At 44.1% G+C, this 27184-nt stretch overlaps 1 protein-coding gene across 1 annotated transcript in view; it reads right to left on the bottom strand.

Moving 5' to 3' along the window:
• Positions 1-24374, bottom strand: part of LOC126267041 (uncharacterized) — an 83220-nt gene extending 58846 nt beyond the window's left edge. Inside the window, exon 1 of the mRNA XM_049971851.1 lies at positions 24298-24374. Within this exon, the coding sequence (XP_049827808.1) occupies positions 24298-24370 (73 nt within the window). The 5' untranslated portion in view covers positions 24371-24374. The remainder of the gene's footprint in view (positions 1-24297) is intronic.
• Between the last annotated feature and the right edge of the window lie 2810 nt (positions 24375-27184).

Below are 27184 nucleotides of genomic sequence, written 5' to 3'. Positions count from 1 at the left end.
CCAAACTTTCAGGAAACATTCCTCACACACAAAGAAAGAAAATATGTTGTGTGGACATGCGTCCGAAAACGCTTACTTTCCATGTTAGAGCTCATTTTATTACTTCTCTCCAAATCACATTAATCATGGAATGGAAACACACAGCAACAGAACGTACCAGCGTGACTTCAAACACTTTGTTACAGGAAATGTTCAAAATGTCCTCCGTTAGCGAGGATACATGCATCCACCCTCCGTCGCATGGAATCCCTGATGCGCTGATGCAGCCCTGGAGAATGGCGTATTGTATCACAGCCGTCCACAATACGAGCAAGGAAGAGTCTCTACATTTGGTACCGGGGTTGCGTAGACAAGAGCTTTCAAATGCCCCCATAAATGAAAGTCAAGAGGGTTGAGGTCAGGAGAGCGTGGAGGCCATGGAATTGGTCCGCCTCTACCAATCCATCGGTCACCGAATCTTTTGTTGAGAAGCGTACGAACACTTCGAATGAAATGTGCAGAAGCTCTATCGTGCATGAACCACATGTTGTGTCGTACTTGTAAAGGCACATGTTCTAGCAGCACAGGTAGAGTAACCCGTATGAAATCATGATAACGTGCTCCATTGAGCGTAGGTGGAAGAACATGGGGCCCAATCGAGACATCACCAACAATACCTGCCCAAACGTTCACAGAAAATCTGTGTTGATGATGTGTTTGCACAATTGGGTGTGGATTCTCGTCAGCCCACACATGTTGATTGTGAAAATTTACAATTTGATCACGTTGGAATGAAGCCTCATCCGTAAAGAGGACATTTGCACTGAAATGAGGATTGACACATTGTTGGATGAACTATTCGCAGAAGTGTACCCGTGGAGGCCAATCAGCTGCTGATAGTGCCTGCACACGCTGTACATTGTACGGAAACAACTGGTTCTCCCGTAGCACTCTCCATGCAGTGACGTGGTCAACGTTACCTTGTACAGCAGCAACTTCTCTGACGTTGACATTAGGGTTATCGTCAACTGCACGAAGAATTGCCTCGTCCATTGCAGGTGTCCTCGTCGTTCCAGGTCTTCCCCAGTCGCGAGTCATAGGCTGGAATGTTCCGTGCTCCCTAAGACGCCGATCAATTGCTTCGAACGTCTTCCTGTCGGGACACCTTCGTTCTGGAAATCTGTCTCGATACAAACGTACCGCGCCACGGCTAGTGACCCATGCTAATCCATACATCAAATGGGCATCTGCCAACTCCGCAATTGTAAACATTCCACTGACTGCAAAACCACGTTCGTGATGAACACTAACCTGTTGATGCTATGTACTGATGTGCTTGATGCTAGTACTGTAGAGCAATGAGTCGCATGTCAACGCAAGCACCGAAGTCAACATTACCTTCCTTCAATTGGGCCAACTGACAGTGAATCGAGGAAGTGCAGTACATACTGACGAAACTAAAATGAGCTCTAACATGTAAATTAAGCGTTTCCGTACACATGTCCACATAACATCTTTTCTTTATTTGTGTGTGAGGAATGTTTCCTGTAAGTTTGGCCGTATCTTTTTGTAATACCCTGTATACAGCAAGATCGGCATGCGCTACTAAGATTTCCTATACGACATAGGTACAGGGTCAGCCACGGTTTTTGTATGTGGAACTAGGGCACACGCAGCCTCTGGCGCATCAGATGGGGCTTAAAAAAACTATTTCAAATGTGCGTACTGGTCCACGTTTTTGTGGAAGCAACTACAGTTTCGTCAGGCAGTTTCCATTATCATTTCGACAGCATTTGTTTGACATCCGCCGTATAAAAGTAGCATACCTAATGTCTCCTCTTTCGTATAAATATCCGCATGCAAGAAATGTTGAAGCAGAGATGAACCGCCATTAGACAATGCAGATCCTGCTAGTTCTGCAGTGCAGACAAGTAAACAATCGAAACGCTACATATAACGACGCAGCCTGGCATGAGCGTGTTGACAACGCAGTAGCTAGTTTCGGCCGGCTTGCTTTTCAGTTTTATAATATTTCGCGCCTTTTTAGCGAAGAGTTTAAACCTCAAAAGCAATAAGTATTATGTCGCTGTACTCGTCTTTTCGAGCGCTTTCGGATGCTGTTAAAAAGTATGTCATTCTATTTTTAAAAAATTGTACTTGCTTCAGTATCACGGTTATACTAGAGTTAAAATTATTTAATACATACCAAAATACGTGCCCCTTAGGATACCATCACTTGCATAAAACCTGGAACCGTTAACGACATAAAAATGGTGTTCGTCTTGACAAGATTTAAAAAGTGACCTCATTGTGAATCCTCATTTGACCAGCTTTTTCCACAAGAACACTTGAACGCCCTAATTTTGACATGTTGTGGATTTATTGGCTTTTTTCTTTGAATGCTATTAAAGTTAATGCAGATTCTGTAGTCTGGAATACACGGCATTCCGCGAAACTTGACATCAGGGTCGTGAGCACACCTTCGGTTGTGCACGGTTTAAGGAGCTTTTGCGCACGTGTAGCTGGCGTGGCGTAATTGCCTTAGGGGCCTAATACATACGGATTGGATAAAAACGTACATGTTCACAGTGAGCTCAGCTAGCCCTTACCGCTCAACTACAAGTTTATGTCAATGCCATCAGATGGTAGCACACTACAGCATACTTTTACCCCCATTCGCTTCGCATAAATCCTGCTAGACGTAGGACACTCCTTATATATGCAAATGCACTCACTATGCAGTAAAAGTAGATCGGACATCAGCATATGTTATAACTATACTGATAGAAAAACCTATTTTGTGGGATTCTGAATAAGATATTAAATTTTGGATTTTGTCACACAGTAATCCATTTGAGGCGCTGAGAACCATCAAGCATATCATCGTCGACTGTGAGACTGTAGCTTTCATTCATACTTCTGAGATCTGTTCACGAACAGTTGTCACTTAAATGTAGGATCGACGACGGTGTGCTTTTGGCCCTTATGGCTCTCAGCGCCTCATTCGTATTATAGTCAAATGACCATGTTGGCAGGCAGTACAATTTGAATTTAATCATTTCCACAAACGGCAGTTCGTGTTTGGAGTTGGTTGTTAACTTGTAGGAATCGGCTCGCGTGTGCAGTGTCAACATGAACTCTGTTGAATCTCTTTCAAGTGTTAATCGAAAAGAAAATTATCAGGAAAAGTTAGCTGCAGGGCACATCCGTTGACTGAGAAAGTGACGAAATCAAATAAGTGTGATCGCAAGCGAACATTTAAGAAAGAAGTGTATAATAAGCATAAGTTGTTGTTTGTGTGCAACTTAAGAATGTCTGATTTTTCTGCGTCGAAATTAGTTCTAGTACATTTGTCCAAAAAAATGAAAAAAGAACCCACGAAAATTCCCACTAACACAAGAATGAGGAACGGAGAGTACCGAAAGCTTAAACAGTATTTTGTTCTTGTCCTAAACTGTACTTAATTATGTCAAAATAACAAAATTCTCCAGAAACAATTCTTTCTTTTTTGAGACAAGTTATGTATATTATTATTACTGTTATTATTATTGTTGACATTGATTGTAGTTGTACAAATGTGTTGATAAGCATAACTGCTATGTATCAAATGCTATTAGCTTTACATTCTCATACACTCCTGGAAATGGAAAAAAGAACACATTGACACCGGTGTGTCAGACCCACCATACTTGCTCCGGACACTGCGAGAGGGCTGTACAAGCAATGATCACACGCACGGCACAGCGGACACACCACGAACCGCGGTGTTGGCCGTCGAATGGCGCTAGCTGCACAGCATTTGTGCATCGCCGCCGTCAGTCAGCCAGTTTGCCGTGGTATACGGAGCTCCATCGCAGTCTTTAACACTGGTAGCATACCGCGACAGCGTGGACGTGAACCGTATGTGCAGTTGACGGACTTTGAGCGAGGGCGTGTAGTGGGTTTGCGGGAGGCCGGGTGGACGTACCGCCGAATTGCTCAACACGTGGGGCGTGAGGTCTCCACAGTACATCGATGTTGTCGCCAGTGGTCGGCGGAAGGTGCACGTGCCCGTCGACCTGGGACCGGACCGCAGCGACGCACGGATGCACGCCAAGACCGTAGGATCCTACGCAGTGCCGTAGGGGACCGCACCGCCACTTCCCAGCAAGTTAGGGACACTGTTGCTCCTGGGGTAACGGCGAGGACCATTCGCAACCGTCTCCATGAAGCTGGGCTACGGTCCCGCACACCGTTAGGCCGTCTTCCGCTCACGCCCCAACATCGTGCAGCCCGCCTCCAGTGGTGTCGCGACAGGCGTGAATGGAGGGACGAATGGAGACGTGTCGTCTTCAGCGATGAGAGTCGCTTCTGCCTTGGTGCCAATGATGGTCGTATGCGTGTTTGGCGCCGTGCAGGTAAGCGCCACAATCAGGACTGCATACGACCGAGGCACACAGGGCCAACACCCTGCATCATGGTGTGGGGAGCGATCTCCTACACTGGCCGTACACCTCTGGTGATCGTCGAGGGGACACTGAATAGTGCACTGTACATCCAAACCGTCATCGAACCCATCGTTCTACCATTCCTAGACCGGCAAGGGAACTTGATGTTCCAACAGGACAATCCACGTTCGCATGTATCCTGTGCTACCCAACGTGCTCTAGAAGGTGTAAGTCAACTACCCTGGCGAGCAATATCTCCGGATCTGTCCCCCATTGAGCATGTTTGGGACTGGATGAAGCGTCGTCTCACGCGGTCTGCACGTCCAGCACGAACGCTGGTCCAACTGAGGCACCAGGTGGAAATGGCATGGCAAGCCGTTCCACAGGACTACATCCAGCATGTCTACGATCGTCTCCATGGGAGAATAGCAGCCTGTATTGCTGCGAAAGGTGGATATACACTGTACTAGAGCCGACATTGTGCATACTCTGTTGCCTGTGTCTATGTGCCTGTGGTTCTGTCAGTGTGATCATGTGATGTATCTGACCCCAGGAATGTGTCAATAAAGTTTCCCCTTCCTGGGACAATGAATTCACGGTGTTCTTATTTCAATTTCCAGGAGTGTATTTACAATAGAAGTGTCTATCACTGGTGGATGTCCTAGACACCAAAATCATATCGTTACTCAACTCTCTGTGAGCTGTATCGCTGACCTGGTTGATCACACTCCTTATTTGCTTTAAGGTAAAGCTGTCATCTCTCCGAAGATCTTATTCAACACCAGATAGCATTGCTAGTACAGTTGCGCTGCATAAATGGCGTAGTAAATAGTGGGATTAACTGTAGTATTGGTGGAATTGATGAGAAAAACTTAAATGAATTTGTAAGAGAGAACCTGGGAACCCACGACGTTTCTCTGTTTTTCTCATTGTTTGGTCGTTTGTTTTGCACATAATTAGAACCAAAAATCATTACTGTTAGCCCACTGTGTATTTTATATCCTTACAGAATATAAATTGCATTTAATGAGAAATAAAAATTGGTTGATCGCGAAACTTTTGCGCTTTTGTGTAATCAAAGCATTTGCTTTTGATGCGAGTACAATTTACATGCACTAACATAAAAGTATATTTACAATTATTGATTTTATTTTGCTCTCAACAGAACGTTCTTCATCATGATCGAAAAGCAAGAGTGTCCTGTTATTAGTGATCAATGCGAAAGTTGTTTATGAATAACAGAAACATGGTTTGTTTCGACGAGGTATTGAAGCAATGTTAGATATATTTTGCTTTGTGTTTATTTTACGTTTTTGTTGAGGAAATTACATCTTCTAGCGCTATTCACAAAAACCATATGTCATTGAAAAGTTTAGTTGGAAAAGCCAGCTTTTTTCACTATTTCGACAGATAAAGGAAATATAAAACCGCTTGTTTTGACATCTTCAAACTTTTAGGAAATAATAGGAGTGTCCAAATTAGATGGGACACCTGTTTAAGTTCTTAGTCCTGAAAATGTTCTCTTGACTGCCATACAGCTCTGACGGACATCTCGATTGCCTTTTATAGTCCGGTAACCGGTAGGAAATCATAATACAAAATTTGTGGAGTATTCGATCAGCACTTGGAATAACAAAGACATATGAAAAACATAAATTGATGTTCCACAATAATATTAGCTTTATAGATCTTTTCGGCTGAAGACTAAACAGATAGTCTACATATCAGCGAAAGTGTATAACCGTTCAAAGGCTGTTTTTCCAAGATACGTGACCTTCTACAACTATACAGGGTGTTACAAAAAGGTACGGCCAAACTTTCAGGAAACATTCCTCACACACAAATAAAGAAAAGATGGTATGTGGACATGTGTACGGAAACGCTTAATTTCCATGTTAGAGCTCATTTTAGTTTCGTCAGTATGTACTGTACTTCCTCGATTCGCCGCCAGTTGGCCCACTTGAAGGAAGGTCTACATCTACGTGACTACTCTGCAATTCACATTTAAGTGCTTGGCAGAGGGTTCATCGAACCACAATCATACTATCTCTCTACCATTCCACTCCCGAACAGCGCGCGGGGAAAACCAACACCTAAACCTTTCTGTTCGAGCTCTGATTTCTCTTATCTTCTTTTGATGATCATTCCTACATATGTAGGTTGGGCTCAACAAAATATTTTCGCATTCGGAAGAGAAAGTTGGTGACTGAAATTTCGTAAAAAGGTCTCGCCGCGACGAAAAACGTTTTTGCTGTAATGACTTCCATCCCAACTCGTGTATCATATCTGCCACACTCTCTCCCCTATTACGTGATAATACAAAACGAGCTGCCCTTTTTTGCACCCATTCGATGTCCTCCGTCAATCCCACCCGGTAAGGATCCCACACCGCGCAGCAATATTCTAACAGAGGACGAACGAGTGTAGTGTAAGCTGTCTCTTTAGTGGACTTGTTGCATCTTCTAAGTGTCCTGCCAATGAAATAATGTTGACTTCGGTGCTTGCGTTGACATGCGACTCATTGCTCTACAGTACTAGCATCAAGCACATCAGTACGTAGCATCAACAGGTTAGTGTTCATCACGAACGTGGTTTTGCAGTCAGTGCAACGTTTACAAATGCGGAGTTGGCAGATGCCCATTTGATGTATGGATTAGCACGGGTCAATAGCCGTGGCGCGGTACGTTTGTATCGAGACAGATTTCCAGAACGAAGGTGTCCCGACAGGAAGACGTTCGAAGCAATTGATCGGCGTCTTAGGGAGCACGGAACATTCCAGCCTATGACTCGCGACTGGGGAAGACCTGGAACGACGAGGACACCTGCAATGGACGAGGCAATTCTTCGTGCAGTTGACGATAACCCTAATGTCAGCGTCAGAGACGTTGCTGCTGTACAAGGTAACGTTGACCACGTCACTGTATGGAGAGTGCTACGGGAGAACCAGTTGTTTCCGTACAATGTACAGCGTGTGCAGGCACTATCAGCAGCTGATTGGCCTCCACGGGTACACTTCTGCGAATGGTTCATCCAACAATGTGTCAATCCTCATTTCAGTGCAAATGTCCTCTTCAAGGATGAGGCTTCATTCCAACGTGATCAAACTGTAAATTTTCACAATCAACATGTGTGGGCTAACGAAACGTAATAAAATGAGTTCTAACATGGAAAGTAAGCGTTTCCGTACACATGTCCATACAACATATTTTCTTTCTTTGTGTGTGAGGAATGTTTCCTGGAAGTTTGGCCGTACCTTTTTGTAACATCCTGTATATTATCCATACAAAAACAAGCGTAATGAAATTCACAAAGAAGTTTTGAACATAAAAACCTTGTATTACTTTATAATCGAAGAATACAAGTATAAAACGCGCAGGCCAGAAACAGTGACAAGCATGTATTGGCAGAGACTACTTTGTTATATGGACAAAAACGTGAATGTGATGAGCAGGCCAAAAGCGGAAGGGGAGAGTAGAGCAGAGGAATGAATCAGTGGGATGAGAGTGGATAACACTTATATGAAGCATATTATCTAACGACGAGAAAGAAAACTTACTTGATGCTGCTTGTTGTATTTGTCCCCCAACCACAGTCTATTGACTCATTGGTCCCCTCTGCGTCCTCTCTTTTTTGCCTGTCCAGAACAGTCACCATTTATTTTGTCCATATGACGTAGTAGTCTGAGCTAGTACTCACTTATACACCGTTCACTTCTAATCTTTGAGTATAACATAATATAAGGAGAGCTGCATCAAACCAGTCTCTGGACTAAAGACCACAACAACAACAACAAGCTTTATTTGTTTAAAGTCTCTTTGAGAATTTCATTATGCTTGTGTGTTTTTTTAAGGTTTATAGTTCTAAACGTCACATGTTTTAGGAAAAGTCATCCATGTGCAGTTATAAATTCTCGCTGATGTGTGGACTCTCTGTTTAGTCTTATGTTATCTGAGGATGGCCTACAAAGCCAAAAGCAGATTCATAACGAAATATAAAAAATGCTATTGTAGAACATACATACTGGAGAGAATTGGAAAAATTAGATCGCCTGTCAAAATTGATCAATATCATTTGCTGGGAGTTCAAGAGAGGCTGAACAATATGAAGAATCATTCAATACGCACATGAAGTTAATCAAAATTATTTGTTTGTTGAGAGTCATCTACATTTAACACACTTAAGCGGCTTGGAGCAGAACACCATAGTTCCTTCATTAGGTGTCATGTTGCTTCGTCTTTTCTGATTTGTTAACCAGTCAATCAGGCGGTAAGCAGTTCTACGAAGGAACCACCTGCTTGTATAGCGCCGGCAGGATAACTAAGCGTGTTCGGTCACAACGCTGGCTGCTCTCTGTAATAAAAAAAACTACGTGAAGTAGTCAACGATGAACTCGAAAGGATGTCCTGTGCTGTGACGTCCGCCCAGACTAAATACAAGGAACAATGAGGAACGAAATAAAAGGAAAAAAAGAAGGAAAAATAGCGTAATGCGCAGCGCTCTACCTTACAATCAGGGAGGTTAGCCATGGCGGATCGAATCCACACTGCTGAGTTTGAATGTGGATTTTGGGCGGTTTCCCACACTTGGTTAGGCAAATGCTGGGTTGGTCCCCAAATTCTGCCTCAGAGCATACGATACACAAGCAATTAAAATATGAAGACATGCAACATACGGTGCACAAAAATTCTCTTCCTTACATTACATTGACGCCTATGATGCAGGAAGAGCATCTGACGACAAAGTTGAAGTAATAACATAAAAACATCCCAAATCTTGCAGAAAGTGCACACTGTACTAGGCCGTATAAACGCTTTCGAACACAAAGAAAAAATAGTTTAAAATGGAACCCTAATCTCAGCGCAACTTAAATTCTTTACTTTTGCAAACGGCTTCCTTTGCTGCGAGTTACGTCAAATGTGACAAACAAATTCTGTCAGACACTAGTCCCAACGATTACTAATCCGATACTTGATACTATATGCATACATGTCGCAGGTTCTCGTATGATCTCTGGAAAATATGCAGTAACGTTTAAGTAATATTGTTGACGTCGATTAAAAGTCACTTTAAATGTTTTTTCTACCCAGTGCAATACCTGCTTTCGTAACCGAACCTGCTAATGGATGCTAGTGCGATGATGTTCGACCCGAAGGTTTCCCTGCATTTAAAACTCACAGGGATGACCTGTAGAGCGTACGTAGCACATCTTAACTCGATATTGTACTATAAACTTCTGGTGTAGTCCAATTAAGGTGGAAAAGTCAATATCTTGCAATAGCCTCTTCAGCGATCTTCAGATTTTACACTAGTGTGTCAATATAGTCCCTCTCTAATGGCATTTGTAGTTAATAATAAGACTGAATTTAAAATGAACTGTAAAATTCACAACCATAATACTAAAAGAACAATGGTGTGCACAACTTAAAGAAGAAAGTAAATTTCGCATGATGTGTCACTTCCAAGTAACGTAGATCGATGAAGCTTGGGTTGTACACAGGAAGAGCTGTTAATATTATAGTAAGCAGGAAACTGAAAGAAATATGCAATGAGACAAACATAAATGACACTTTTATTCAAAGACAATAATTATACTGGAGTCACCGCGATTCATGATGATCCCTTGGACAAGAGTGTGTGATTACTCGAGACCGGATTATATGCGTCATGACAACCTTAGAATATGCAGTGCAAATATGCATGAAAAATGCTTAAAAATGCATGAAAAGTTTTGAAATATCCAAGATTAAATAATGAAAGAAACATGGTAGTTACTGCGTGCATTATGTCTCAAGGTCGAACCTCTGCGTATTAATTACGTGGAAGAGTGCTGGCCGCGATAAAAATCGGCACATTTAGAACGCTGATATCATTTTCTGGTCGATGTTAGGAAGGAGGCCTTTCTGCGATTATTTTCTAAATAAATTGCAAAACGGGGACGTGTACCTTGTTTCAAGAATTGTTCCTTCTTTGCTATTGTTGTCGGTAACAAGCGGATGCGATGCGAGTCAGTCGCAGCGAAACAACCGGTATGTACAGAACCAACTTCGAGATATATCTCACGCAGAGGGGCACGCTCGAACACTCTGTAATACACTACTGGCCATTAAAATTGCTACACCAAGAAGAAATGCAGATGATAAACGGGTATTCATTGGACAAATATATTATACTAAAACTAACATGTGATTACATTTTCACGCAATTTGAGTGCATAGATCCCGAGAAATCAGTACACAGAACAACCACATCTGGCGGTAATAGCGGCCTTGATACGGCTGGTCATTGAGTCAAACAGAGCTTGGATGGCGTGTACAGGTACAGCTGCCCATGCAGCTTCGACACGATACCACAATTCATCAAGAGTAGTGACTGGCGTCTTGTGACGAGCCAGATTCTCGGCCACCATTGACCAGACGTTTTCAGTTGGTGAGATATCTGGAGAATGTGCTGGCCAGGGCAGCAGTCGAACATTTTCTGTATCCAGAAACGCCCACACAGGACCTGCAACATGCGGTCGTGCATTATCCTGCTGAAATGTAGGGCTTCGCAGGGATAGAATGAAGGGTATAGCCACAGGTCATGACACATCTGAAATGTAACGTTCACTGTTCAAATTGCCGTCAATGCGAACAAGAGGTGACCGAGACATGTAACCAATGACACCCCATACCACCGCGCCGGGTGATACACCAGTATGGCGATCACGAATACACGTTTCTAATGTCCATTCACCGCAATGTCGCCAAACACGGATGCGACCTTGATGATGCCGTAAACAGAAGATGGATTCATCCGATAAAATGACGTTTTGCCATTCGTGCACCCAGGTTCGTCGTTGAGTACACCATCGCAGGCGCTCCTGTCTGTGATGCAGCATCAAGGGTAACCGCAGGCATGGTCTCCGAGCTGATAGACCATGCTGCTGCAAACGTCGTCGAACTGTTCGTGCAGATGGTTGTTGTCTTGCTCCAATGAATCTCAGTCTGGCATCTGCTTTACCGACGATCAACTTTATATGGTAATTCCATTTTAAATCACTCCTAATACCTACTACCAGATAATTTATGGAATTAACTGCTTCCAGTTGCTGACCTGCTATATTGTAGCTAAATGATAAAGCAGCATATTACACTTGTATACATTGAGATTCAATTGCCATTCCCTGCTCCATGCGTCAATTCCTTGCAGATCCTCCTGCATTTCAGTACAATTTTCCATTGTTAAAACCTCTCGATATACCACAGCATCATCTGCAAAAAGCCTCAGTGAACTTCCGATATTATCCACAAGGTCATTTATGTATATTGTGAATAGCAAAGGTCCTACGACACTCCCCTGCGGCACACCTGAAATCATTCTTACTTCGGAAGACTTCTCTCCATTGAGAATGACATGCTGCGTTCTGTTATTTAGGAACTCTTCAATCCAATCACACAATTGGTCTGATAGTCCATACGCTCTTATTTTGTTCATTAAACGACTGTGGGGAACTGTATCCAACGCCTTGCGGAAGTCAAGAAACACGGCATCTACCTGGGAACCCGTGTCTATGGTCCTCTGAGTCTCGTGGACGAATAGCACGAGCTGGGTTTCACACGATCGTTTTTTCCGAAACCCATGCTCATTCCTACAGAGTAGATTTCTAGTCTCCAGAAAAGTCATTATACTAGAACAAAATACGTGTTCCAAAATTCTACAACTGATCGACGTTAGAGATATAGATCTATAGTTCTGCACATCTGTTCGACGTCCCTTCTTGAAAACGGGGATGACCTGTGCCCTTTTCCAATCCTTTGGAACGCTACGCTCTTCTTGAGAGCTACGATACACCGCTGCAAGAAGGGGGGCAAGTTCCTTCGCGTATTGTGTGTAAAAGCGAACTGGTATCCTATCAGGTCCAGCGGCCTTTCCTCTTTTGAGCAATTTTAATTATTTATCTATCCCTCTGTCGTCTATTTCGGTATCTACCATTTTGTCATCTGTGCAACAATCTAGAGAAGGAACTACAGTGCAGTCTTCCTCTGTGAAACAGCTTTGGAAAAAGACATTTAGTGTTTCGGCCTTTAGTCTGTCATCCTCTGTTTCAGTACCATTTTGGTCACAGAGTGTCTGGACATTTTGTTTTGATCCACCTACCGCTTTGACATAAGACCAAAATTTCTTGGGATTTTCTGCTAAGTCAGTACATAGGAGCTTTACTTTCGATATCATTGAACGCCTCTCGCATAGCCCTCATCACACTACATTTCGCTTCGCGTAATTTTCGTGTGTCTGCAAGGCTTTGGCTATGTTTATGTTTGCTGTGAAGTTCCCTTTGCTTCCGCAGCAGTTTTCTAACTCGGTTGTTGTAGCACGGTGGCTCTTTTCCATCACTTACGATCTTGCTTGGCACATACTCATCTAATGCATATTGTACGTTGGTTTTGAACGTTGTCCACTGATCCTCAACACTATCTGTACTTGAGACAAAACTTTTGTGTTGAGCCGTCAAGTACTCTGAAATCTGCTTTTTGTCACTTTTTCTAAACAGAAAAATCTTTCTACCTTTTTTAATATTTCTATTTATGGCTGAAATCATCGATGCAGTAACCGCTTTATGATCGGTGATTCCTCGTTCTGCGTTAACTGTTTCAAATACACTCCTGGAAATTGAAAAAAGAACACATTGACACCGGTGTGTCAGACCCACCATACTTGCTCCGGACACTGCGAGAGGGCTGTACAAGCAATGATCACACGCACGGCACAGCGGACACACCACGAACCGCGGTGTTGGCCGTCGAATGGCGCTAGCTGCGCAGCAGTTGTGCACCGCCGCCGTCAGTGTCAGCCAGTTTGCCGTGGCATACGGAGCTCCATCGCAGTCTTTAACACTGGTAGCATGCAGCGACAGCGTGGACGTGAACCGTATGTGCAGTTGACGGACTTTGAGCGAGGGCGTATAGTGGGTATGTGGGAGGCCGGGTGGACGTACCGCCGAATTGCTCAACACGTGGGGCGTGAGGTCTCCACAGTACATCGATGTTGTCGCCAGTGGTCGGCGGAAGGTGCACGTGCCCGTCGACCTGGGACCGGACCGCAGCGACGCACGGATGAACGCCAAGACCGTAGGATCCTACGCAGTGCCGTAGGGGACCGCACCGCCACTTCCCAGCAAGTTAGGGACACTGTTGCTCCTGGGGTATCGGCGAAGACCATTCGCAACCGTCTCCATGAAGCTGGGCTACGGTCCCGCACACCGTTAGGCCGTCTTCCGCTCACGCACCAACATCGTGCAGCCCGCCTCCAGTGGTGTCGCGACAGGCGTGAATGGAGGGACGAATGGAGACGTGTCGTCTTCAGCGATGAGAGTCGCTTCTGCCTTGGTGCCAATGATGGTCGTATGCGTGTTTGGCGCCGAGCAGGTGAGCGCCACAATCAGGACTGCATACGACCGAGGCACACAGGGCCAACACCCTGCATCATGGTGTGGGGAGCGATCTCCTACACTGGCCGTACACCTCTGGTGATCGTCGAGGGGACACTGAATAGTGCACGGTACATCCAAACCGTCATCGAACCCATCGTTCTACCATTCCTAGACCGGCAAGGGAACTTGCTGTTCCAACAGCACAATGCACGTCCGCATGTATCCCGTGCCACCCAACGTGCTCTAGAAGGTGTAAGTCAACTACCCTGGCCAGCAAGATCTCCGGATCTGTCCCCCATTGAGCATGTTTGGGACTGGATGAAGCGTCGTCTCACGCGGTCTGCACGTCCAGCACGAACGCTGGTCCAACTGAGGCGCCAGGTGGAAATGGCATGGCAAGCCGTTCCACAGGACTACATCCAGCATCTCTACGATCGTCTCCATGGGAGAATAGCAGCCTGCATTGCTGCGAAAGGTGGATATACACTGTACTAGTGCCGACATTGTGCATGCTCTGTTGCCTGTGTCTATGTGACTGTGGTTCTGTCAGTGTGATCATGTGATGTATCTGACCCCAGGAATGTGTCAATAAAGTTTCCCCTTCCTGGGTCAATGAATTCACGGTGTTCTTATTTCAATTTCCAGGAGTGTAGTTAGGGTCTGTTTGTCACCAGAAGGTCTAATATGTTATCGCCACTAGTCGGTTCTCTGTTTAACAGCTTAAGGTAGTTTTCAGATAATGCACTTAAAAAATTTCATTGGATCCTTTGTTCATGCCATCCGTGATAAACGTTTGAGTCTCCAAGTCTATATCTGGCAAATTAAAATCTGCCCCCAGAACTATAACATGGTCGGGAAATCTACTCGAAATATTTTCCAGATTTTCCTTCAGGTGCTCTGCCACAACAGCTGCTGAGCCAGGGGACCTATAGAGACATCCAAATACCATGTTTGACCTTCACCCAAATTATTTCACATTTCGGGTCTCCGTCAATTTCTTTCGATACTATTGCACTTTTTATCATCATAAACACGCCCTCTCCCCTTCACCCTTTCACTGTCCAGCCTGTCTGCGGTATACATTCCAATCTGAGTTTAGAATTTCATTACTGTTTACATCTGGTTTCAGCCAACTTTCTGTCCCTAGTGCTAAGTGGGCATTGTGTCCATTTATTAATGAGAACAGTTCTGGGACCTTTCTATAGACGCTCCTGCAGTTTATTGTTAATACATTAATATTGTTATTCCTTGTTGCGTTTTGCCTACTACTACCTTGTCGCGTCTCGAGAGGTGTCTTGTCGGGTTTAGGGAGGGAATTCTCTAACCTAAAAAACACACATGTGCACTCCACATGTACTCAGCTACCCTCGTAGCCACTTCCTGCGTGTAGTGCACGCCTGATCTATTCAGGGGGACCCTACATTTCTCCACCCGATAGCGGAGGTCGAGAAATTTGCATCCCAGATCTCCGCAGATTCGTCTGAGCCTCTGGTTTAACCTTTCCACTCGGCTCCAAACCAGAGGACCGAGATCGGTTTGGGAACGATACTATAAATAGTTAGATTCCACCCCGCGAACGAGGCTTTCCCTCTTCACCAACTCCGCCAACCGCCTGTATGAACTGAGGAAGACCTCTGAACCCAGATGGCAGGAGTCATTGGTGCCGACAGTGCTCTCTATCGCCGCCGGCAGGGCTTCCTCCACATCTCGGATGAGACCCCCCAGCAAGCAGACAGAGAGAACACTGGCCTTCTTCCCCGATCTTTCCGCTATTTCCCTAAGGGGCTACATCACCCACCTAACATTGGAGCTCCCAATCACTAATAAACCGCTTCCCCCGTGTGCCTGCTCGGACCATGCTCAAGGAGCGGCCACATGTCCACTCACAGGCAGAGCGGGCGATGCCACACGGCCAGCCTCCACATTGACCCTCTACCTCGTGCGCCGCTGAACCCGCCACTTCCCTTGGGGAGAGGGTGGCCCAACCGCGCCCTTTACCCACAAAGCAGGGACCGTGGGTGAAGCATGTAACACCTGGGGTGTACCATGCGACGCATCAGACTCCCTACTGCCGCTACTGCCATCAATACGTTCAGCTGTCCGCGAACGGTGGCCAGCTCCACCTGCGTCCGTACACAGTGACATCCTGTCCATGCTAAGAAATCAGTTTACTGTATAGAGTTAATCAACTATTAACTAGACTGCTAATTCACTAAAGGCGGCTGATAGCTGACTAAACTGTAGTTACTAGACACTTCTTGTTGAAAGCAATGAAAATAAGCACTGTATTCAAAACAAACGCTAGCACTATTGGTACTACAGCTGACTAAAGGGACTCTATCTGACAAAACGAAATCTATGGAACATTATTACTAGTACTCGGAAATTAAAGCTTCCTAAAAGCAAAAATACACGAAAGAAGAAATGACAAGTAAGAAAAATGCAGCTAATAATTAAATTAACGTAGCTCGCTGCACAGCAGATGTAAAGCAGACGGCATTTACGACGACACTGACACTATTGCAACCTACATCCTTCTGAATCTGCTTAGTGTATTCATCTCTTGGTCTCCCTCTACGATTTTGACTCTCCACGCTGCCCTCAAATACTAAACTGATGATCCCTTGATGCTTCAGAACATCTCCTACCAACCGTTCCCTTCTTCTATTCAAGTTATGCCACAAATTTCTCTTCTCCTCGATTCTATTCAATACCTCCTTGTTATTTATGTGATCTACCCATCTAATCTTCAGAATTCTTCTGTAGCACCATATTTCGAAAGCTTCTATTCTCTTCTTGTGTAAACTATTTATCGTCCACGTTTCACTTCCATACATGGTTACACTCCATACAAATACTTTCAGACACGGCTTCCTGACACTTCAATCTATACTCGATGTTAACAAATTTCTCTTCTTTAGAAACGCTTTCCTTGCCATTGCCAGTCTACGTTTTATGTCCTCTCTGCTTCGACCATCATCAGTTATTTTGCTCCCCAAATAGGAAAACGCATCTACTACTTTAAGTGTTTCATTTCCTAATCTAACTCCCTCAGCATCACCCGATTTAATACTTACAGGTATATGGAAAAAATGAGTGCTAATCACAGCAATGTCTTTTTTAATGCTGGAATCATTAAAAGCTTCCTTGCACTGGCAAACTGCCAAAGCCTCTGCATTATCGAAGTCGTTTACTATCCCTCCAATGATCTCGAAATGTTCGTTGTAAAACAACACAGTTTCGACCCACGTACCCTAACGAGTTAACCACTGGTTCAAGAGGTAAAAGCACATTTGGCTGTTTTTCTTTGTAGGTCTTTATACGAGCAGGAGCCTTCAGAAACACTTTCTTTGTTGATGAAATCTGTTTATTTCCATTCACACACGTGGAACGTACTTCTTCAGCAAGGCGATGTACTCAATGAGCAAAGCACGTCACATGAATCAAATTGGGATAAAATGCTCGGAGAGCTTTTCCTGCTTTGATCATATGGGGAATAGCACCTGAAATAGACACAGTTCCATCTGCAGAAGATTCTGGAAATATTTTTCTAGTACCCTCAGTCGTAAATCTGGCGATCGTAGAATGATTTACTTTTTTAAGTTCTTTGCAGGCCACTAAATAGGAAGAAGAAGGCTCTTCTTTTAAAGCACCAACAATTAAATTTGCAGTGTAACGGCCACAAGTGTCTGTAGTTTCGTCGATTGAATTACAGATATTGCTGTCCTTGAGTTCATTGCTTATTTCTTCCAGAAGATTTACGTAAATTGTCGGTATGTGATTTTTACGCGTTGTTGGTTCATCTGGTACATTTTGATTTAAGCAATATTTGTGCAGGAAGCCTCTGAGGATAGGATTTGTAACTTTGTGAAGAGGAATATTTCTTGCAATGAATACTTCATATAAATCCATGTTAAACCGACTTTTTGGTTACCTTTGGACAAATTCCAGCTACTGCAACTAGCTGTTGTCAGAAGTTGTTGTCATGGTCTTTTCTTCTGCTTTCCTGCCATATGAAGACTTGTCTTAACATACTGGTGTATTTGAAACTTGTTTTTGCACGAAACGTTTTTCTCGCAAACTCGGCAATATAAAACAATTCCGTCATATGTAAATGTTCCAGGATGGTCAGCTATCTACGAAACGTTCCTTTTTTTAGGACGGCATTGCGCGCAGCACGTAACACACTACACGTCGTAAACACTTTCAACAGCGTACAAGTAAAGAGAAAGCTAAACTGAAACAATGGACGTGCGACTAAAAGCTTCCTTAGTTTAATTTAATTGTTGCCGACGCGTGTGGGATGACAGCGAAAGGGATCAACCGGGGACGTGGGCGCAGGAGCATTGACTCTGCCCGTTCCTGTTCCTCTTCTGTAATGATTTCGCTAGGCAGTGGCATCTCGGTTAGGAATTGCACGCAGTTCTACGTCGCGGTCATTCTGTGAGACATCAAAACTAGACCTGCCGCCTAAATTTTTAAAATATTGTAAACATAGAGCGAAAATATACATAGTTTTTACTTAAAATATGCAATAACTGGTGGTAAGGAGCAAAATGTACAAATGCACATGCAGCATGCAAAAGCATATAATCCGCCCTCTAGTGATTACCATGGACGACAATTCGTGCTCTGCAATGTACCCCCATGCTGGCCACAAGACTGAAAAAGAATTCTTGTGGTGGTCTTTCCATTCCTCCACCAGGGCGGTTGACAATTACTGGTTGACCATTGGTGCATGTGGACGTCTCCCCAACGTATCTCGTGACGTGCTCCGAAGTAATTAAGTCGAGAGAGCGGGCATTCACAAAGGGGATTAACCAGGGTGCGAGTATTCGCCAAACACCCTCTCGTTCCAAGAGCTCCTTCACCTATGATGTGCGGTGCGGTCGCGCATTGTCATCCACAAGAATGAAGTCATAGCGGAATACACGCCTGAACGGTACAGTGCCCCAATAACGTTGACACCTGGGCGTACAGTGCTCGAAGATTTGGAGGTTAGTAAGCCCATCCATGCAGCATTATGCTTCCCTGTACCATAGCACCTGGATCACAAAAACGAACATGTTCGACAGTGCCGGACGTATCCTTATATGGTGAAAGATGGAAACACATAATGCAGCCAGGAACATTACACCTTTCGTGCTATTCGCGAGGAACGGTTTTACTCGGCCTTGAGTTCAGCCTACCCCTTCCCTTCATTTCATTCTCGACTCTAAAGTGAGATGACAAAAGTTATGGGATATCTCCTAATATCGTGTCTGATCTCCTTTTAACCGGGGTAGTGCAGCTGAAGATGAACTGATAGAGAAAGTGTATGAGGATATTGAAAGGGTAATGCAGTATGTAAAGAGGGACGAAAATCTAATAGTCATGGGCCACTGGAATGCAGTTGTAGGGGAAGGAGTAGAAGAAAAGGTTACAGGAGAATATGGGCTTGGGACAAGGAATGAAAGAGGAGAAAGACTAATTGAGTTCTGTAACAAGTTTCAACTAATAATAGCGAATACCCTTTCAAGAATCACAAGAGGAGGAGGTATAATTGGAAAAGGCCGGGAGATACGGGAAGATTTCAATTAGATTACATTATGGTCAGACAGAGATTCCGAAATCAGATACTGGATTGTAAGGCGTACCCAGGACCAGATATAGACTCAGATCACAATATAGTAGTGATGAAGAGTAGGCTGAAGTTCAAGACATTAGTCAGGAAGAATCAATACACAAAGAAGTGGGATACGGAAGTACTAAGGAATAATGAGATACACTTGAAGTTCTCTAGGGCTATACATACAGCAATAAGGAATAGCTCAGCAGGCAGTGCAGTTGAAGAGGAATGGACATCTCTAAAAAGGGCCATCACAGAAGTTGGGAAGGAAAACATAGGTACAAAGAAGGTAGCTGCGAAGAAACCATGGGTAACAGAAGAAATACTTCAGTTGATTGATGAAAGGAGGAAGTACAAACATGTTCCGGGAAAATCAGGAATACAGAAATACAAGTCGCTGAGGAATGAAATAAATAGGAAGTGCAGGGAAGCTAAGACGAAAAGGCTGCAGGAAAAATGTGAAGAGATCGAAAAAGATATGATTGTCGGAAGAACAGACTCAACATACAGGAAGTCAAAACAACCTTTGGTGACATTAAAAGCAACGGTGGTAACATTAAGAGTGCAACGGAAATTCCACTGTTAAATGCAGAGGAGAGAGCAGATAGGTGGAAAGAATACATTGAAAGCCTCTATGAGGGTGAAGATTTGTCTGATGTGATAGAAGAAGAAACAGGAGTCGATTTAGAAGAGATAGAGGATTCAGTATTAGAATCGGAATTTAAAAGAGCTTTGGAGGACTTACGGTCAAATAAGGCAGAAGGGATAGATAACGTTCCATCAGAATTTTTAAAATCATTAGGGGAAGTGGCAACAAAACGATTATTCACGTTGGTGTGTAGAATATATGAGTCTGGCGACATACCATCTGACTTTCGGAAAAGCATCATCCACACAATTCCGAAGACGGCAAGAGCTGACAAGTGCGAGAATTATCGCACAATCAGCTTAACAGCTCATGCATCGAAGCTGCTTACAAGAATAATATACAGAAGAATGGAAAAGAAAATTGAGAATGAGCTAGGTGACGATCAGTTTGGCTTTAGGAAAAGTAAAGGCACGAGAGAGGCAATTCTGACGTTACGGCTAATAATGGAAGCAAGGCTGAAGAAAAATCAAGACACGTTCATAGGATTTGTCGACCTGGAAAAAGCGTTCGACAATATAAAATTGTGCAAGCTGTTCGAGATACTGAAAAAAGTAGGGGTAAGCTATAAGGAGAGACGGGTCATATACAATATGTACAACAACCAAGAGGGAATAATAAGAGTGGACGATCAAGAACGAAGTGCTCGTATTAAGAAGGGTGTAAGACAAGGCTGTAGTCTTTCACCCCTACTCTTCAATCTGTACATCGAGGAAGCAATGATGGAAGTAAAAGAAAGGTTCAGGAGTGGAATTAAAATAGAAGGTGAAAGGATATCAATGATACGATTCGCTGATGACATTGCTATCCTGAGTGAAAGTGAAGAAGAATTAAATGATCTGCTGAACGGAATGAACAGTCTAATGAGTACACAGTATGGTTTGAGAGTAAATCGGAGAAAGACGAAGGTAATGAGAAGTAGTAGAAATGAGAACAGCGAGAAACCTAACATCAGGATTGATGGTCACGAACTCAATGAAGTTAAGGAATTCTGCTACCTAGGCAGTAAAATAACCAATGACGGACGGAGCAAGGAGGACATCAAAAGCAGACTCGCTATGGCAAAAAAGGCATTTATGGCCAAGAGAAGTCTACTAATATCAAATACCGGCCTTAATTTAAGGAAGAAATTTCTGAGGATGTACGCCTGGAGTACAGCATTGTATGGTAGTGAAACATGAACTGTGGGAAAACCGGTACAGAAGAGAATCGTAGCATTTGAGATGTGGTGCTATAGACGAATGTTGAAAATTAGGTGCACTGATAAGGTAAGGAATGAGGAGGTTCTACGCAGAATCGGAGAGGAAAGGAATATGTGGAAAACACTGATAAGGAGAAGGGGCAGGATGATAGGACATCTGCTAAGACATGAGGGAATGACTTCCATGGTACTAGAGGGAGCTGTAGAGGGCAAAAACTGTAGAGAAAGACAGAGATTGGAATAGGTCAAGCAAATAATTGAGGACGTAGGTTGCAAGTGCTACTCTGAGATGAAGAGGTTGGCACAGGAAAGGAATTCGTGGCGGGCCGCATCAAACCAGTCAGTAGACTGATGACCAAAAAAAAAAAAAGTGCAGCAACTCGATGTGTCATGGAATCAGCAAGTCGAAGGAAGCCCCTGCAGAAATACTTATCCATGCTGTCTCTGAAGCCCACCATTGTTACGAAAGCGTTGCCAGTGCAGGATTTTGTGCTTAAACTGACCTCTCGATTATGTCCCGTCAATGTGGGATGTAATTCTGTTGGGCGATCTGGGTAGCCAAATCATTCGCTCAAACTGTCCAGAATGTTCTTACGACCAATTGCGAACAATTTTGGGGTCAGTAGCATGGCGCATTGTCATCCATGAAAACTTGGAAACATGACGTCCATGGAGGGCTGCAAATGGTCTCCAAGCAGCCGAACTGTTGTGTACATAGTTCCGTGTAGTCAGCGCATACACAACTTTCCCAATAGAGCGCGCCCCGCTAAGCACAACAGCGCTGGCGCAGCGCTCGTCCGTCTCCGCACTACGAGATGGCGCTGTCTTAGAGACGGACCAAATTCTGCTTCTGCCGATCCGCGTATTAATATGTAACGCAATGACATTGCTGCTAATGTAGAACCTTTTTTCCCTCGTGGATCACACTAGCGTAGTGATACCTGAACGCTCGAGGTATTATAACGAGTGTACAGACCTCCGATAAGTTAGTCTGCATTAGTCTGTACCATCTATAGTCAAGTATCAGTCTGCGCCTAATAATATTACCATATTCCTGTACATAGCCATGAAGATAAATGAATAGACACTTTGTCAAGTATCAGAGATATGTGAGGATAAGATTGACATACCAAGACCAAAGGAACTTCAGATTGTCAATTGTAAATAGCATCCAGAATCAAGTTGGTAAGGTTTATGATTGATATTATTTTAATAAATATGTGTGAAAATTAATCAAGTTCTGTTTAAAGTTGGTCACCGTCAATCTGCTACTCTAAGCGTGCAAGTGGCATTTCTATCGTCAGACCTAACGGCAGAAGATAAACACGCCACGCTAAGACCACGAGACATATTGCTCACACTCGCCTACTTCGTTAGAGCGACAAGTCAAATAATCTGATGGTGTGTGTACCGAAGGTCTTACAGTACGCACACCACACGAACATGACCATTTCCAGTCAACGATCGGTTCAGTTGGACCAGCGGACACAGTCTATTCGACAGAAACACAGCCTCCACCGTTATGGAGCCACTACAAGCTTGCAAAATGCCTTGATGCCAACTTGGATCCACGGTTTTGTGAGGTCTGCGCCGCACTCGAACTTTACGAGTAACTCTTACCAACTAATTCGGGACTCACTTGAGCCGGCCGGAGTGGCCAAGCGGTTCTAGGCGCTTCAGTCTGGAACCGCGCGACCTCTACGGTCGCAGGTTCGAATCCTGCCTCGGGCATGGATGTTTGTGATGTCCTTAGGTTAGTTAGGTTTAAGTAGTTCTACGTTCTAGGGGACTGATGACCTCAGATGTTAAGTCCCATAGTGCTCAGAGTTATATTTTTGACTCACTCGACCAGGCCAAGGTTTTCCAGTCGTCTAGGTTCCAACCGATATGATCACGACCCCAGGAGCACGCGATGTAGATCCTTTAGCAAAGACACAAGCGTCAGTCGTCTGCTGCCAAGGCCTATTAAATGGCACGGTCCTACCGGATACGTTCGTCGTAGTCCCACACTGATTTCTGTCGTTACTTCACGCAATGTTGCTTGTCTCTTATCACTGACGATTCTAAGCAAATGCCGCTGCTGTCGGTCGTAAAGAGCAGGTCGTCGATCACTGCGTTGTCCGTGGTGAGAGGTGATGCCCGAAATTTGGTATCCATGGCACTCTCTTGACACTGTGTATTTCCGAATATTGAATTCCCTAACGTTTTCCGATATTCAAACTCTCTTAACTCCTGTCGTGCGGACATAATCACGTCCGAAACGTTTCAACATGAGTTACCTGAGTACAAGTGACAGCTCCACCAGTGCACTGCCCTGTTATACCTTGTGTACACGATACTACCGTCATTGTACATTTGCTTATCACTATCCCATGATTTTTGTCACCTCAAAGTACTAACACAAATACGACATTACACTGCATAATAACACAGCACATAGACATAAACGACACAGCTACACAATATGCATACACTTCATAACAAGTAGGACGAAGGCAACTGTAAACAAACTCCGCGACGCGACGAACCTTTCCAGGACAGCAATGCGATATTCCCATATTCTCCCGGAAGTTCACTGGTGAAGATGAGACTGAGTTATACTCTGGCCAGCATCCAATAGCAGCACCTATGTCGTAAATTGCAAGTGCAACCATAAATTCGTGTTTCTGCTGAGTACCTATGTATAACACATTAGTCAAATCAGCGAGTCTCTGATAGTTATACGAGGTATCAAAAATAGACATCACCGAAGATAAAATCATACATCATATAGACGAAGTTACTAGCGACTAAAATCGTGGATGGACATGAAGTATAGACGTTTTCGTAAGTGGCATCTAGTCTTCGTAGGACGATCGACTGGAGCGGCATTGTTGTTTTGTCCATAGTTCTGTTGGCTCTACATTTATCAGGTTTCCTCATTCCAGTGTACACACATCATGCTTCACAGGGCTTCGCCGCGGTCACTGGCGGTACGGCAGGGACCTACGACTGCCTAGCAAGTAAGACTGTTGTTATCATACGTACGATAACGCCGCCTCTCCCTGCGGGCCGCGTCCTGCCCCCTAGACGGCCGTGTGTCTTCACTGTTGCCTGGCATCTTGCGGACTGGAACCCACACGACTCGCCTAACACGCCCCACCTCGCGCGCTGTTGGCTTTTCGTGCCTCTTCCGCCTTCGAGGGCAGAGTGCATAGTTACTTACCGGCGGTAGACTCTATCGCACAAATAAAGGAACCTCACTTTCTGAGTAACATTTCTGCACATCCCTCCGGTGCAGAGCGAGCGAGGTGGCGCAGCGGTTAAGAAAATGGAATCGCATTAAGTGGGACATTGGTTCAAATCCCCATTGGGCCATGCTGATTTAGATTTTCCATAGTTTATGATTGGTTTCAGTCATGGTGAATTTTATTTAGAAATATACGAGGTGTGCGGGACAAGTAATGAAACTGTTCTGTTATCAGTCAAAGTTTCTTCTTCCAAACAATAATATTGTATCATACAAAGTACTTCCCATCGGAAGCTAAACACTGGCAGAGTCATTGTTCCCAGTCTTGGTAGCAGCGCTGGAAAACTTCAAGTGGTAGGGCCTTTAATATCTCGGTCACATTCCTTTGAATGTTCTCCAGAGCCCCGAAATGAAGTACTTTTAAGACATTGTTCCAATTCTGGAAAAGCAAAAAGTCGCAAAGACTCAGATCGGATAAACAGGTGGGCTGTGGAACAGCAGGAATGTTTTTTGAGGTAAAAAAAATTCCGTGATGGAAGCGAGCGTGTGACATGGGGCATTGTCATGACGCAGGATCCACTTGCCTGCAATGTCCGGTAACATATCTTTGTAAAAATATCTGTGTAAAACACGTGACTGACAATTTGTCATGGGGGAACAAATTCTTTATGGATGATATCCCTACTGTCAAAAAAGCAAATCAGCATTGCTTCGATCTTTGATTTAATCATTCGAGATTTTTATTGATCGAAGAGATGTCTCAGTGTGTCACTCCATGATTCATCACCTGTGATCTTCACGACTGAACCATTCGTCGTCATTGGCAGTTATCTCAAGAAGATCAACACACGCGTTTATTTGATTGTCCTTCTGCTCAATTCTGAGGTTTCTTTTCGGTACCAATTTGGCACAAATTTTTCGAATGTGCAAAGCTTCGGTCAAAATTTGATGTCCGGTAAAAGAGTTTAACAGGTCATCCATAATTCTTGTTGTTAATCGTCGGTCTGATCTCACAAGCGCACGCACACGTTCGATGTTTTCTTTGGTATTTGAAGTTGAAAGTCTCCCTGAGCGAGGTTCATCTTCAACTTCCCAGCCTCCCGTATTTCAATGGCCTTTCTAACTGGCCTTGTCGCAGTATTTCGGCGTTTGTGCTAAAATCATGGTGCATTCGTATTACATTGTGTGAATGTCGGACAAACACTGCTCAGCTACCGCGGACTTGTGTTCAAAAATGGCTCTGAGCACTATCGGACTTAATATCTGTGGTCATCAGTCTCCTAGAACATAGAACTACTTAAATCTAACTAACCTAAGGACATCACACACATCCATGCCCGAGGCAAAATTCGAACCTGCGACCTGTAGCCGTCACGCGGTTCCAGACTGAAGCGCCTAGAACCGCACGGCCACATCGGCCGGCGACTTGTTGGGATACGTGGGTCGTGTATGCCGCAGGTGTTCTCGGTCCTATCAATGTTCCGCACTTTCTGTCCCATATATGTCTTCCATAGTGGTACGGAATAATTTGGTATACACCAGCCTTCCGTTAACGGAGGTAATCATTCACGCTCCCCAGTAATCTCCCGTGTTTTATTGGACGGGGAGAAGACTTTTTTACGGAGCAAAGACTTAAGAATACTTTCAAATTTGAGTTAGTATTGGAGAATCCAGTATTACTTGTTCACAAAACATGTCAGTCAAATACTGACGATTGCAGAATTGCCCATCAATAACACTATACACAGGCAGTTGGGACATATACCGGGTGATCAAAAAGTCAGTATAAATTTGAAAACTTAATAAACCACGGAATAATGTAGATAGAGAGGTAAAAATTGACACACATGCTTGGAATGGCATGGGGTTTTATTAGAACAAAAAAAAAGAAATACTAGACGCGTGAAAGATCTCTTGCGCGTGTCTTTTGGTGATGATCGTGTGCTCAGCCGCCACTTTCGTCATGCTTGGCCTCCCAGGACCCCAGACTTCAGTCCGTGCCATTATTGGCTTTGGGGTTACCTCAAGTCGCAAGTGTATCGTGATCGACCGACATCTCTAGGGATGCTGAAAGTAACATCCGACACCAATGCCTCACCATAACTTCGGACATGCTTTACAGTGTTGTTCACAACATTATTCCTCGACTACAGGTATTGTTGAGGAATGATTGTGGAGATATTGAGCATTTCCTGTAAAGAATGTCATCTTTGCTTTGTCTTACTTTGTTATGCTAATTATTGTTATTCTGATCAGATGAAGCGCTATCTGTCGGACATTTTGTGAACTTTTGCATTTTTTTGGTTCTAATAAAACCCCACGTCATTCCAAGCATGTGTGTCAATTTTTACCTCTCTATCTACATTTTTCCGTGATTTATTCAGTTTTCTAATTTATACTGACTTTTTGTTCACCTGGTATATTCCGTCCCGGTTGGTTAATGGGGTGGTAATAGGAAAGACATCCGAGCCAAATCCGTTAATAGCCATGCTGATTCTGCCCCAATACTGGGCAGAGGCACAAGAGAAACCAGAAAAGAAAATGTCTTCCACCGCTAGGACTTGAACGGGATTCCTGCGTCGATGTCATCACATTTGAGCGATTGCGCCCTCAGAAGGAAACATTTGGTCCAAAATTCCGTCGATGACGAGGTCTAGAGACGGCACACAACCTCGGATTAGAGAA

The sequence above is a fragment of the Schistocerca gregaria genome, chromosome 4 (genome assembly GCF_023897955.1).
Source record: "Schistocerca gregaria isolate iqSchGreg1 chromosome 4, iqSchGreg1.2, whole genome shotgun sequence".
Classification (NCBI taxonomy): Eukaryota; Metazoa; Arthropoda; class Insecta; order Orthoptera; family Acrididae; genus Schistocerca; species Schistocerca gregaria.
Note: the sequence above shows the minus strand (reverse complement) of the source record. Positions and strands in the feature narration are given on the sequence as shown.